This window comes from Thermobia domestica, chromosome 10, assembly GCF_964235325.1.
Source record: "Thermobia domestica chromosome 10, izTheDome1.hap1.1, whole genome shotgun sequence".
Lineage (NCBI taxonomy): Eukaryota > Metazoa > Arthropoda > Insecta > Zygentoma > Lepismatidae > Thermobia > Thermobia domestica.
The window spans coordinates 170,553,797-170,569,573 of NC_137463.1; the positions used below are offsets into that span (position 1 = coordinate 170,553,797).

General features: G+C 36.5%; 1 protein-coding gene across 1 annotated transcript in view; it reads right to left on the reverse strand.

Moving 5' to 3' along the window:
• Positions 1–15,777, reverse strand: part of LOC145661670 (uncharacterized) — a 124,552-nt gene that overhangs the window by 97,332 nt on the left and 11,443 nt on the right. Inside the window, exons 2-4 of the mRNA XM_081726996.1 lie at positions 15,125–15,227; positions 13,317–13,472; positions 4,479–5,012 (exon numbers count right to left, since the gene is read on the reverse strand). Of these exons, the coding sequence (XP_081583122.1) occupies positions 4,479–5,012; positions 13,317–13,472; positions 15,125–15,227 (793 nt within the window). The remainder of the gene's footprint in view (positions 1–4,478; positions 5,013–13,316; positions 13,473–15,124; positions 15,228–15,777) is intronic.

A 15,777-nucleotide genomic window follows, 5' to 3' on the forward strand; every position in this document is an offset into this window, starting at 1 on the left:
GCTGAAAATATCTGACCAGTAAACGAATATTAGTTTAGCATACCAAAAGTGAAACACTGTTTGCATTGCTGAACTTCATTTTTACATCAGTGAACTGTTATTTTATTAAAAAAGGTATAAGACTGAGTTAAAGATGCCAGTGTGTTTTATCAGCAGTTTCTCTGAAACTGAAACTTTATTATCAATAGAAGACAAGAGCTAAAGACAGTGATTCCCTAAGAAGAAGGATAATAGGACCTCTCCAGGAGAATCATCTGTAGTGAAGTGTGATTACAGTTACGAGACATGAAATATCTTGTTTAAACGGTTTAGTGACAGTGAACATTTGAATTTGAGAGATCTCTATTATTATTATTTTTTTTTATAAAAAGAAACTAATTTAAGCATTTATCAAGTTGATAAAAAATATATATCTATTGAATATCTAGTGTGTATATATATCTATATATTACGTGTGGTGTTATTGTGTGTTCATTAGTGAAATTAAAAATAAATATGTGTGCATTTTCTATAAAGTGTGTGGAGTTTTAATTGAATACTTAGCCGCAGGGTGAGTACAAAATAACTTGTAATTTTTTTTTCAGGCATTTCAGGATATGTTGTGTCTGCCGGATTTAACTAATGCAATTTGATGATAAATTCACATTTTCTTAATATTAAGATAATATCTTACCTAGTCAGAGCTTCAAGCAGCATTACTGTCCCTAACGGGGCAATGGGACGTTAATATAGAACTCATGTTTACAGGAATGTAAATTCTAACTTTATTTGTAATTTGGCTCTACCGACACTAAATTATTTTTTTATTATTTTTATTTTTGGCTAATCTAAATTTTTATTCATTATCTACAACATTTACATATCATTTGCATATGTCGTACATTCCTGTTGTGAGAGGGTGAGATGGGTATTAAAAGCACCTCCCACCTGTCTCATGTTCTTCACACTTTGTAATTCTATATATGTAGCCGATTAACAGTTGATAAGTCAACACAAGTGGATTAATTTCTTTATCTACGTGTACTAAGAGGAAAGCTCTAGTTCACTTCCCTAACATAGTTAATCGAGCCACTAAGCATGGAGAGAAGGAGACAAGGTGATCAATACTTTCCGCTGTTACTCAAAAAGTTATATAGATAACTGGAAATTAGAGAGCCAAGGAATATGGCGAATTTGAACTTGAGCTTCTTTAAGTTGAATATAATGATTTAAAAAAAAATGTTTATTGAAGATAACGTAGCGAAACTTCTCCCATTCTCAACTCGAGTGACATTTGTATGTGTATCCACAATAAATAACGTAAAACTTGTTCGATTTTAACGAAACTTCGTATGAGCCTTTATTCAACTTGCAGAAGTCATATTATTGGTAGGGGTTGCAATCCATTAAGAATAAGGAGTCAGAAGAGGTAAAATTACCCTAATGTTGCAAGTTTGCACATAAACATGTAAAATTATTTTCCTCTATAAATAACTTAAAATTATTAGATGATGACATAAACACAGTGAATAGTTAATTTAGAGAGTTTCGATTATCCCCCAGCTTAGGATATAATTTACAAACAATGAAAGAGTGATTTTACCTGCTTTCTGTTTTAAATTCAAGTTTCAGAATATTTGTTTTTAAAGAAGTTTCATAATATTACTTGTTTTCTCGTCATTGCGAAAATTGAGAACACCATCAAGTACTTAATTAATGTGATATGTAATCAAATCTGACCCTACCATTTGGCATTTTATTGATTTCTGCTAATTAAGTAATTCAACTTTTTTTCTCTCCATCCCACCAATATTCAGGCTAGTAAATGCAGACTAGAGTTACAAATTTAGAAAGCGATCTCGCCTGATCAACTGACAAAAAATGTTCATTCCTAATACTGCCCTTTCAAAATGCCAACAACAATGTAATCAATATTAATAAACATGTAAGCAAAATTAAGATGAAGGGAGTTTGCTCTGCGCAATAAATTAAGAGTTCTTTTTTCTACTGAAAGACGTAAGATGCTCCATGTTTTTCTTAAATCTCTTCCACAGCTTTCTCTCGAAGAATTTTTAAATGTGATTATATATATGATTTTTATTTGCTGTTTATTCATTTTGAAGTAATAGTTCTTATTGTATTCTAATCTATTTATACACTCTAAATTGTGATTTTGAATCTATGCTTTCTATTTGTTGTGAAAAGTGCATTCTTACATTGTTCTGCAACACGTAATATTACAACTTCGGCTTTCATCTCAATAATTCCGTTGTATTGTCAGATTTTTCTGCTTCTTGATCCCTTTACCGCTATCCCATGCCGTAAACGTTGGCAACACCTAGTGGCCCACTAGCCGGTAAATGTCGATCGTAGCTATAGCGACAGGGATATCGAGTCGAAAGAGATATCTAGAATTGAGGTGCTGAAGATACCACCGCGTAGTAGTGACGACTTCATTTTGGTCCGCGCTTTTTCGATTCGTCCCGGAGAATCGCGAAGGGACTAACACGAACTATCGCCAGTCATGTGCGTGCGGTTATTATTATGTATTATTTTTTCCTAACGAATTGTTCCTAAAGTGATCTTCAGGCGTCAAGAGTAACCCCTGCCACTACATCATGAAGTAAAAAAAAAAAAAAAAAAAAAAGTTGAGTGCGTATAATTGCATGAGTTTAGATAGCAACTATCGCCTATCATTTGAAAGTGAATATGGGAGAACCATGAAGTAAAGTAAGTAGACGCGCGCCATTCTGTTATAAAATTACATGGCGAGCAGATTTTATCTGATTCCAAACGGTTATCGTCGAAAATGCACGGTTACAGGAGAAAAATTAAAAAGACCTCAACGATTTATCCCTCTACAAGCCACATGGCCAAGTCGGAGGAGCACGCACCTAGTAATCAAAAGGTTGGTTGTTTGCGCCCACGTCGGAGTATTTTTTTTTTTTTACTTTTTTTTTTAGTATTTGTAGACTCACTTTAATGTAAACAAATGAGGCGATTTAACATATTTTGGGGGAGTAATTTTGTTGTGCATTGGCGTTTCATCGCGTCTCTGCCGCTGGTAGTATAATTTTCAAAACGGAAGTGGGGTGACCGTGGATCGTCGCTGCAGCGCCACCATTTTTTGGAGAGATATAGGGTGACCAACCGTCCCGTAAAAACGGGATTGTCCCGTTTTTTCACAACCATTTCCGGTGTCCCGAAAAATTTTCCCGGGATGCCAAAATGTCCCGTATTTACGTACATTAAGTACAAAAAAGCTTTCCATCTAAAATTTCCTAATTTATATTATTTTCTAATCACATAGCTTAGAAAATAATAATGTTATTATTTTCTAAGCTATGTGATTTTATTGGAATATGTCTAATTACTGAGCAATGTTATTATGACGTTTGCGATATTGGATGTGGTGGCTGCACTGCTTTCCCTCCTAGGCCTCCCCCTCCAAGACTCCCACTGCGCAGACGACAGTGCAACGGGCTGAAAGTCTTATGAAAAACAAACTGTTTTTACTCTCTGTTTCGGATGGTGGAAGACTGAGGTACTGTCATCAGTACAGTACAGTGTTTCCGTGATTTGACTAAGATGTAACATACTGTCATTTACGAAAGGGGAAGAAAAGTATAACACTATAAAAGTGAAAGTAAAAAGAAAACTAGTTATAAGTGAAATAATGTTTAAAAGCAAGAAAAACCAAATAAAAGGAGTTGGAATGCGATGCTGAGAGTAGTTTGTTATAAATTCTGTCGGTGACAGATTTTGTTGATTGCCAGATATTGATGAATGTTTTATATATTTTAGTAATGTGTTCAAAATTTCATTTTTTGTTAGTTGCTTGTAGTTATTTGTTATTTAATTAATTTCACAACCTTTCCTATAGGTTTTAAAATGAAAAAGTATAAATTTGCCCCTTTTGTGTGTGTGTGTGTGAGAGAGAGAGAGAGAGAGAGGAAAAGAGAACGGAGAGGCAAAAATATATATTTAGGGGAGCAACCTATCCAAAAGTAAAAAGTTGTCCCGTTTTTTCTAGTTGACGATTTGGTCACCCTAGGCGAGATATAGCTAGTTGTCCGTCAGTAGTCCAACGACGCTTAAGGCATGGGGTATAATTGCGGCAGGCTGCGAATGTACATCTCGTCATTGTTAGAAAATTCGCTTCCTGAAGTGCCTCTAGCATAATTGGTTTAACTGAGTTTAATTTTATGGTGTAATTTCATTGTAAACATTAAAATACATGTGAAGCGTACAAGACCTAGTTACGAAAAGGTGGTTAATGAGGGATTTATCCTTCTCTGTAATTGTTTAGGTCATTCGCTGATTCTTAAAGAAAACAAGCGCCGTTTTTTCCATTAAAAGCAATTAAAGATTTTTATGTATTCAGTACTTCTAGAAACCCAAAGATGAAAGATAAAACCTATTAAAATGTTATAAAAATAACTCCTGACAAATTTTATTTAGTGTGTGATCATTTTATACGTAAGTTCAACATAACATACCTGACGCAGGGTAGAGAAGATTAGCCGTGGAACCATACTGATATTCCTCTCCGTGCACATTTCTTATGGCATCGACTGCCTTCTCAGCTACACTAGACAATTCCTTGTAATCTTCTGGGAGCTCTTTTGTATGACCCCATGACAACAACAATAGCTGGGAATAAGAATGATATGTAATGAATAACTTGATTTCATCTTTGTGTTCTAGAATGAAATCAGACATAGCACGAGTTTCAGGTTCCGAGAAGGGTTTTGGCCCAGCATATATGTTGCTACATGGCCGTTGAGAACTTCCAGCTTCACCCCAATGGAAATCCCAATTCCTGTTGGGATCAACACCAGTGCAAAACCAAGAGTGTCTGGATCGTGTCTTTCTCCACAATCTGTCAACAACATGAGTATACTCGTATCCATCAGGATTAGAAACTGGTAGAAAATAGAAGTCGTACTCTTCTAAAAGCTGTCGAGATTCTATGAGCCGTTGCATCATGAAAGTCACAGTTGCTGGAGAGATCCACTCTCTCGCATGCATGCCTACAGAAGAGAGAAAAAAAAAATTACAAAATTTGACAAACTATCATGAAAACAGTATACTAGAACTACTGATACTCTGCCAAATGTGAAATGTTACACGAAATATTATCATACAGCTATATATGAAATGAAACCTTACAGTTTAACGTCCCACGTTTATATCCTTGAGGCTAAGAGAGACTGATGATTAAGACAAGTGAATGATGATGAAAGAATTGGTGGCATGAGAATGTGGAAGGAAACGAGAGTACCCCGAGAAAATTCACGGACACAATGTTGTCCACCACAAACTTTCGTGGTCGGGGATCGAAACAGGGAAACCACACACAAAAGGTATACAGCTATATAAAAAACTAGTTGTGATGTGTCCTCGATACTTGATGATTCGTTCTCTTTGCAGTGAAAATCGTTTTAAAATGTGTAAATGCCAGATGAATATAGGCAAGCCCGTATCCAAGGGAGGCACGGGGGAGCCGGGCTACTACGTAATTTTTACTGGCCCCCTAAAATTTTCATGATAGACTTGCAAATTAACTATAGTATGGTTAATTTCTACCGGGTTTCCCCCTACATTTTTGGGCTGGCTATGAGCCTGAAATAGGTCGGATGATACGAGGAAATGACTTTTCTCATTAAAAATGTCGAATGTAATTATCCTTTCTCTACCACGTATTAGTTGAAAATGTTCAAAATACCTAGATACGTGACTCAATCTCATTGTATTTATAATGACGCCAGCTTTCGAATAACATATCTCTAAAATCATACGATATATGTGTCAGGAGTTACCAGAGAATCTCCAGGAAAATATTCACGAAATTTTCATTTTTCGTGTTTATCTTTAATACATCAAGAAAGCACTATCAAAGCTAGAAATATATAAAAATGACAAATCCAAAGTACTGCACTGCTGGTATGTATTCCGGATCTACCATACGGCTAATAAATTATATCAAGTGAGTAATGTCCTCCATTAGAAACCAGAAAGACATGTAACATAACAGTAGGAATGGCCAAAATTTTCCGGAATCCGGATTCCGAAATCGGAAATTGCAGTTTCCGGATTTCGGAAAGTAAAACTTCCGGAATTAGCCATCCTTACATAACAAGCAATACTATACAGAATGTTCAGTTGTTGCATTCACGCTGTATGACTAACTATGGCATTATATCCTTGTTGTGGACGTCTATACAGCGGGTACAGCACGAGAGAAAAAGCTTTTATAAAATGATCATTTCAAACTCCTAATTAGCAAGAAGCAAGTTCATATCTTGATTCGGTTATGTCTGTAATTAACCCCTTTAGCATTACGCAAATGACGCTCCACCTGAACTAACGTTACTACATTCTACATCTGTTCGCTTATGCTGCTGCGTTTCGATTACATAATACTAGCTATTAACATTAATCTTGCGTATTTTAGTTATTTCATTGAGCATATTCTCGAAATCTGTATGAGATAGAGAGAATCTAATTTTACATTTGAAATTGATGCAGATTAAGACTTCCGTCAAATTAATAAAAAAAACTTTTCTTACTTTAAATGATTCTCTAAGACGTTCTGGACTGTTATTATCCTGGCGCATGCTCAAATAATTAGGTACTGATAGATAATATGCGTGCAAAGTGATGTGCCCTGGAAATGATTACATTATCCTATTTTCTTCTATCCTTGCAATTATTTCAACACAGATTTCACTCGTAATGTCTTAGAAATTGTGTCTTATAGTAGGAGTTGCATTCATGGGTATAAATTTACTTTACGAGGACTTCTCCTTACGAATATAAATACACGTTACAACGTATGCCATGTAAACGTCTGTGCAATAAAACAGAAACCAACACGTGCTAGGTGGTCATTAAGACACGAATGCTATCTAACCGAGTCAAGGCAGGAGCGTAGGAACCAGACAGTAGCGAGGAAGAGTATGCGCATAAACGAGGATAGTACAACATACATTGATATCGCATAAAACCACATAGATTAGAACATTTGTTATGGTTTTACACTTGTAACTCTATACTTGTGAGCATAAAATACAGGATTCCTACATAGTACAGAAATACACGATGGTGGAAATTATTATGGGATAAACTGACGCAGATGGCAACCCCGGATAAGACCCACATGAATCTGTTTTCAACGTTGTATTCAGTGGCGGATGTAGAAGGTAGAAACTGGGGGGGGGGGGGCTGCCAGAACCCAGACTATGATAGGTATATCATGAGTTTACTATTAACTTTCAATAATATATAAATAATAGCTTAAAATATTTTCGTTACTCTGAAAACTGGGGAGCCTAACCCCCCCGGCCCTGGGCTAGATCGGCCACTGGTTGTATTACAAATTATTTGTTCTTATTTTATTATCCTACAATTATCCGTTTCATTTCTGGCCTTCATTATTCATAATCACAAATATTTTTTATTTTCATGCTTCTTTTGCTCTTTCCTACATTCGTATGCATCATTACAGTGGCGGATCCAGGATATGATCAAAGGAGGGGCTAAACCATAATTTGTCGCTTTATCCAGTGTAAAACAGGTTTGAAGTTCGTTTTATCCAGTGTATACGTGTGCGTCAAGAGGGGGGGATATAGCCCCTATAGCTCCCCTTGGATTCGGCCCTGTGCATCAATATAGTATTACTGCACAAAATTAGTACCTTGGAACTATTAAGTGTTGCAAACTACACACACTACTCATTAATGACTAAAACGTGCGGCCGATTAAATATCATATCTTCCCAAAGGATGAGGTTAAATTTACATTGAAGTGCACAACCCAAGCGTGACGTGCTATTTAGTTCACTTTGCACACACAACTTTATTGGTTAAAAAAAGTGATTTACTTACGTTACAAAACATAGCTGATCGAGCGTCAGCGAGCGAAGGGTTAGAAGCTCAACAGGGCTCGTTTTGGTTCACCTTGACTCCCATGATAATACAGCAGCATACATATGCGAAGTTAATTATAACACAGTGGGTTTGAAACACTGTCAGATTATGCTCTACTGCCATCTCGCCTCATATCGCATTAATCCGCGAACACATACAGTCCACAATTTAACTTATGTTTTCTAACCACCCTAAAGTACTATTGACCTTTTTTACGTTTGTTACTCTCATTATCACATTTAGTCTCATTCTGTTAATTTCTTCGTAAATTTTGTATTTCGAGGCCATCATCTGCGGCAGTTAACGCTTATTATGTCACGTAGTCGTCTTTGAGATGCACTCATAGATTTTAACCCTAGTATAGCACTTGTGATGGGCTTACACTTGTTAACATGAAAACCTGTACTGGTTTCCTACATTGTGAAAAATTCATTCGACAGTGAAATTTAATATTATAGACTATACAGTCCTCTTTAGTGTGCACTTACTGATATTAACCACAAAATTACCATTGTTATGACGAACTATTCTTAATCAGTACCGGTAACTTGAAATCAATATCATGCAATGTTGGCATTGTGTTATAGTCCTACATTCTAGCTGATTTGGAGATGAGATAATGTAATATCTGAAAGGCCTGTTTCTTGCGATATGATCGTGCATGATGGACTGTTCTAACATGTTCACTCGCTATCAACACCAAACTAAAGTTCCACCCAAGTTCGAAGCTCACGTACATACGAGGTTTATCCAGAAAGTAAAGAACGATTGGGTATATCTGTACAAAAACAAAATATATATCTTCATTTACAACAATACTAAAACTAACACTATTTTCCTACAAAATCACCACTATTATTACGGCATTTTTCATAAAGAGATATAAGTTTACCAATGTCGATGTTATACTCATCTTGGAGCCGCGGTGGCTCAGTGGTAGAGCGTTCACCTCTTGGGGTCCCGGGTTCGATCCCAGCCCCCGCCAAGTGAACTTTGAGGTGGACAAACACCGTGTGCGTGGTTTTTCTCGGGGTTCTCCCGTTTCCTCCCACTTTCTTCATTTCATTCATTACTCATCATCACCGCCTCCTTTATCCTAACCGGCATAACCGTCGGACGTAAAACTCAAAGATTTCATTTCATTTTTTTATACTCATCTTCCGCCAGTGATTCAAGTGATGAAGTTACTGTCAGAACATAAAGAATGAATGCACAGTTACACACAGCACCACGTACAAACCTCCCTCCATAGCGCCTCCCTCCATAGCTCCTTGCTTCACTTTGAGCTGACGTGAGCCTCGTTGTTGTTTGATCACTTTCGTTTCACTGGTAGTTGTTCGAAACGGCCGTTGCAATAAAGGATCCCGCAAAGTGTGAAATGCACAATGCTATTCGTGTTCTGAATGTCCAAAATGAAATTTATAGGCAACTCAAACAGGCATAGGCGCCGACTTTGGGGGGGCAGGGCACTTTTGGCCCCCCCAATATTTAAAGGTGGGGTCCTCGCCCCCCCCAATATAATCCAGTTGAGGAAGAATTACCAAAGAGGAGCAAGAATTTCTGTCGTAAATTTACGTCGCGCCTTTAATTCAATATTAGGAACAGCCTTCTTATTCAATAAAAAGTACCGTTTTCAAATCGGCGTTTAACCTTTTTAGGATTTCCACTTTTTGAGGTAAATTTTAGACTTTCACTCAAGCAGCTACTACTTCCTTACTATTTATCGTAGGGTCGTGGTTCATACCTCGTTTCTCTCAGGATAGATAATACTTTCCAACGGTACCACTCTCTGGTCCGTATTATACAGCAGAAATAAGAAAATTGAAAAAAAATGAGATTTTTCGAAGAAAAAAAAAACGAAATTTTTGTCCCCCTCTGGCCCGGGCCTGGGTTCACGTAGGGATCTGAATCTTTAAAAACAATCTTTTTATATACATAATACGTGCGCAAAATTTCGTTCTTGTATCTTGAAAACTGAGGTCGGGAGAAATTTTTGAAAGTCTGAAGGTGACCCATCTTTTCATATATGTATATAAATAGAGGAAGTTCGGGTATTATGGAATAGTCGGATAATATGGAATACCTCATTAGCTCGCCTGTGATGTGTTGCTTCCAAGCGGAGACGAAAGAAACTACTACCTCACGTTCCCATGATGCTCTACAGTCAGTCTCCTTGGGATTGTGACATTCGTTGTGTTGGTAGACGTGAAAATCTGATTTCTTATTCCTGAAAACTTTTACAGGTAAGTGTGTTACAACCTGTATTTTCCTATTGAAATGTAATAGAACAACAATTCTTTGTTTACTATGACGTTGGATATACAGAGTGGTAGTTTGATAAGCGTCATTATCCTATAAGCCTTCGAATGCGTTTAACAGCTCTTTCGTTTCCAAGCTGGCGTGGAGGGCAATATGGAATACCCGCAAGAAAAGCATGGTATTCCGTATGGTATTCCGATTACAAAAATATCTATCGGTATTGGGCAATTAAACATACATTTATGATAACAACAATGCTAAGTGTAGTTTTTATTACAGCTTATGTCTGATGATATAAGGGGTGAGCTTGGGTTCAGCGTTCATCATGTTTAATGTGAGCACACAATGACTGTGCCGATCCTGAGGCAACGTATTATATTTATGACTTTTGCAAGTAATCACAATCAGTTATGGCTTGGCATTTAGAATTTTCATATATTGTCACTATATTCATTGTAGGTTCAACAGAAAACTTTTTTCTTTTCTATATAGCATTTGTATTCCATATTACCCGACTATTTCATATTACCCTCCAAGGTGGTTTCTTTACAAATTATACATTTTACCCACCCCTGTAACGAAACTTCTTTATCAAAATATACATAAATAAAGCAATATGTAAGGCGTATACTTGTTTTCCTTTTTGTTTCAATGTGCCATTATTAACTGTTACAAGCGAAACAAAATGATATTCCATAATACCCGAACTTCCTCTATATATACCTAGGTATAGAATATTTTTAAAAAATGTACTGTGTCAATCCTATTTAGCCATGGTTCAAACGCCATTTTCTTCAGTATAATAAGCCCTTTCCAACGGTATCACTCACATGTCCGTATCATACACCTAAACCAGATAATTAGGGGAAAACTCGGAAGTATTTTTGCAAATCCAACCAAAATATTTTGCCCCTTTGGCCTAGGCCTGGGTTGACGTAGGGATCTGATTTTTTTTTTCTAAAAATACATTATGTACATAATACGTGTGCAAAATTCCAATCTTGTATCTTAAAAACAAAGGGCAGAAAAATTGTTGAAAGTGTGAATTTAGCCTCTCTCTTTATACACACACATACGTATATACTTATTATAAAAATTTACTGCGTCATTACTATTTAGGCTAGTCATGGCTTAAACGTTATTTTCTTTAGTATAACAAGCCCTTTCCAACAGCGCCACACACATGTACGTATCGTATTCCTGAACCGTAAAAATCGGGAAAACTGATTTTTTTTTCTAAAAAAATCAGGCCCTCGGAACATTTGCGGCCCTCGTGCCCAGACTCGGCTTCACGTAGAGATCTCAGAAAAATTTGAGAAATATCCAAAGGTACATACAACTCCAGTCTGATATCGTGAAAACTACAGGTGTGAAAAATTTTTGAAATTTGCCTTAAGAAAAGTAAAAAGTCACGCCCTTCCGCACCCACTTGGCACAGCCGAGTTGACCATGTGGTTCCAAAACGCATCTGGGGTGTTCTTTGGTCCATCCTTGACTTGACTAATAAAAAACGACTTAAGTACCTGTTATAGAACCTAAATAAGAGGTCAAAGACCATAGTACGCCATGGTAACAAAAGTTACCGAAAATCCTAAAAGAGTTAATAGAGCACTGACGCTTCAACCAACACTATGGTAACACTGATATGAGAAGTGAAGATCAATGTGGTTTAGTGAAGTTCCCAGAATTTAAGCTTGAATTTGTTTTAATGCGTTCACACAAATTTGACTTGGGTCATGAATTTAGAAGCGGGGCGGATGCAGCAGACCGAGGTCTGGAGGGAAGGGGGCCTTTATCCAGCAGTTGGTAGAAAACGGCTGAATATGATTATATATTTATTCATTGTTTTGGCCCCCCCAATATTTTCTTCAAGTCGGCGCCTATGCAAACAGGTATAAATGATGAAAATGCAATAAAGGAATCTTCTCTTCGAAAGTAGAGTATCATGTTCAACGAAGAAAGAACAAACGTGCACAATGAAGATCGAATTACCCATTACGAACGACTAGGAAGAAAAGTTGAAAAAAATCAGGAGAATAGGTGCTTTATCTTGGACTCTTCACACAAAATCTTATAGGAACTTTCTAGATCTGTCTTACAGTTCATCTAGGCTACAAACGGATTTCAAAACAGTCGACAGAAGTCCATAATACTAACCGAATAGCTTACGAGCGAACCGTAACATAAACATAATACGAATCGAGTAGCTTTAGATTTGCTCATGCAGCAGCAGCATCACAAAAGAATCGTAACGTTTAAATTGCGAAGTTTTTGATCATCTCCTTACAGTCTCAACTTAGTCCTAGTTACTTTCATTTCTTCCTAAAAATGAAGGGGTTGCTCGGGAACTTCCAAAGTAATGATGCGCTTAATGAAGTAGTAACTTCATGACTTCAGTTCTATATTCTACATCGACACTGAAAAGCTTGTACCTCATTATGATAAGCGCTTCAATAAGAATGGTGATTATTAGGGATGCGCTCGAGACAAGATTTGCGACTGTCTCGTCTCAAAAATGTGCTGTAAAAGTGATGTCTCGACTCGAAAAACATATTTTTCCATTGGAAGAGCTGAGTCTCGACTCGAATTTTGTCAGGAAAATTCTGTCTCGACTCGACTCGAGCGCATCCCTAGTGATTATGTAGGAAAGAAGTGTTGTTCAATATTATCGTTAATGAAGTTTTCGTATTTTGTTAACATCGAAATGTATACAATCGATCTTTATTTTCTGGACAATTCTCGGGCTACCCATTCTTCATAACTTGGATATTGCGTAAAGACGTAAAGCAATAAAAAAAATATATTATTTCATTTCAAATGATTGTGATATGTTAAGAGAAAGTGGCCATTTATGAAGACACTCCCTTGCTTTTGTGTCATTTTAATTAACAAGAAAAAGAAAATATTTCAATCATCAGAAAATTGTTCGCAGAATGAAACCCACAAGCGTATAACATCGTATTACCGAAGTTCCTACCACAAAGTAAATAATTAGTATTCCTATTATAACATCTTTACTATATTATCAAAGTTTTCAGCTGAACGTCTTTATATGAATTCATAATTAACAAAAAAGACCGTGTTAAGAAAGATAAAGACAAAAGAATAACAAACGAATTGGAGTTAACATGTAATTAGTTAAAATACCTCCGTCAATCCAAATAGCAGGCTTGTTCTTTCTGGTATCCTTTTGAGAGATTTTCACCAATTTCATATCTCGACCCTCAGATGACTTTCCAATGACCATGGTACGGCATATGTCTGGATATGTGGTATTCAAATAATCCATGAATGAGTATATATCTGCAGAAGATTAAAAAAAAAAGATAAATTTAACCATTTATAATTAAATGAAATAGAATATGTATTTTTTCATAAAATAGAAAATGCATTATTTGCATGTGCTTTACTACTCAGTAAATCTTAATTATCAATTAAGCTTTCAACTGACGATCTCTCCAGGCTATGGATGTTCAATCTTTCACTGTCGTGAGGCATGCAAAGTTTTGTATGTTGTTTTGCTGGTGGCGTATGTTTACTTATTTTCCTTTTTCGAGACACTAGTCGCACAGCCCGTGGCTGCTCTTGAGGGGAATAATACCGACAAAAGAAAGCAAAATTTTACCGCTACAAGCCAAGAGAAGAAGACTAATCTAATGTGTTAATTCCTGTTTACAGCTTTCTCAAGATGAATGGAACTCTCTTCTCTTAGCTTGCAGCGATAAACTTCCTTCGAGAGTTATCCACCATTGCGTGCACTACTCTGTCAGTTTCCGAGAAAATACTCTACCGGTTCCTGTGACACTTGTTTATTAGTTCTCGTAAATTCTGAAGTCAAGGATGTTGTGTCAAATGCATGAAATGTACAGGGTGTCCACAAAGTCCTTTTACCCCTGAAAATAAGTAATATAAACCACTTGACGTACGTAAATAACTACACAGAAAGAGCTGAATGATATGAAAAATAATGTTTTCGAGAAGTTTTATTGAGATGGGAAATATTAAATGTCCAAAGCATCAGTCTGTCGACCATCATTCTTATGACAAAGGATAATACGCCACCAGGTTCTGTGTGACATTTTGCGGATCATTGCAGGCATAACTTGAGTGGAAGGTTATTTCACAGCTTCTGTCAGTTTGACAGTGGTATCGTAACGATTTTGTTCAACAATGCCCTTTATGAACCTTCAAAAGCACTATCACGGGTGGTGAGGTCTGTGCTTCGTGGTGGCCAGGTAAGTGGTCCGGACAGATCAGGATTACTACGACCAATCCAACGCCCAGGAAAGATTTCCGTAAGATATTCGCATACGGCGAGGGCATAATGAGCAGATGGTACATCATGCTGAAACCATTGAGATAATAGAAAGGTCTTTATATTACCTCGATGACTGAGACCAACATGCCTCTTTGATTCCGTGCTTACATTAGCATTTATCAAGGGGTAACGGGATTTTCTGGCCACCCTTATAGCAAAATCGCGGATTCCTACATTTGCTCTGATTATGATTGCAAATATAAATGAATGACAATTTCTTTATTACAATAAACTAGAATGCCAAGTATGAAGATTAAAAGCAATAGACCTAATTAAAGAGAAACGATGGTGATCAAAAATTACAGATTTTATCACAGTTTCTAGGTACGTATTTTACAAATGGCTACCTAGCACAGAAATAAATTAAATATATAAAAAGTTAGTATCTTACAGATTCTCCTTTAACTATCGCAAACACGTTGAATAATTTATAGAATTCATAGTTGAAATTACGAGTAACGAATCAAATTTGATTTCATAAGTGTTCACAATATTCAGTGCAATATTATATAAGATACAGTGTAATATAATTCTATATAGTGTTAAGTTCTGGAAATTACTAAATTGTTATAGTTGTGCCACCAGTAGCCTATTAAGATTTTAAATACCAAAACGTCTTAATTAAATTCCATTTTACCTTTTAATCTGTGATATTTATCCCAAGTTAAACGATGGCCATATTTTGGTTCAAGTTCGCTGTTTTCATCTTCTTCCTCCGCTGCAAACTCGTCAATAATTTTCTGTAAAGAATCAAAAAAAGTTACCAATAGCACTAAAAGAGATAAGACAATTAATTAAAGTTTTAATGATCAAATGGATCATGCACTAGTGAGAAACGCATTTATGTGCAAGCGACGCAAAGTATTTAAGCGATGAAACGGATATCATAGGAAAAAGAGCTCAGAAAGTTTCTAATTCATTGACCGCCTGACGCTAGAGGTCTGCAAGGGGTTTGGGCCGAGCCCGCGGGCCGGATTCGGGCTTACGAAGCATATATCACTTCTATCTCGGGCCGAAAAGTTTTAAATATACAACCATATTTTTCGGTCCTTTTCGGGTCTAACTTTGTAAATATACTGTACAACGATAATTGAACTATTCTTTCTGGATAACTTAATAAGCACAACTGCAAAATTAAACCTATAATTGCTGTAAATGAAAATCCAATTTTGAGTTAATTATTAAGTGTCTGTAATTCAGGCTTATTTCGGGCTCATTTGATTATCAGTCGAGTTCGGGCCTATATACTAAAACATATTTCGGACTCGGGTCGGGCCTCACATTATAAGT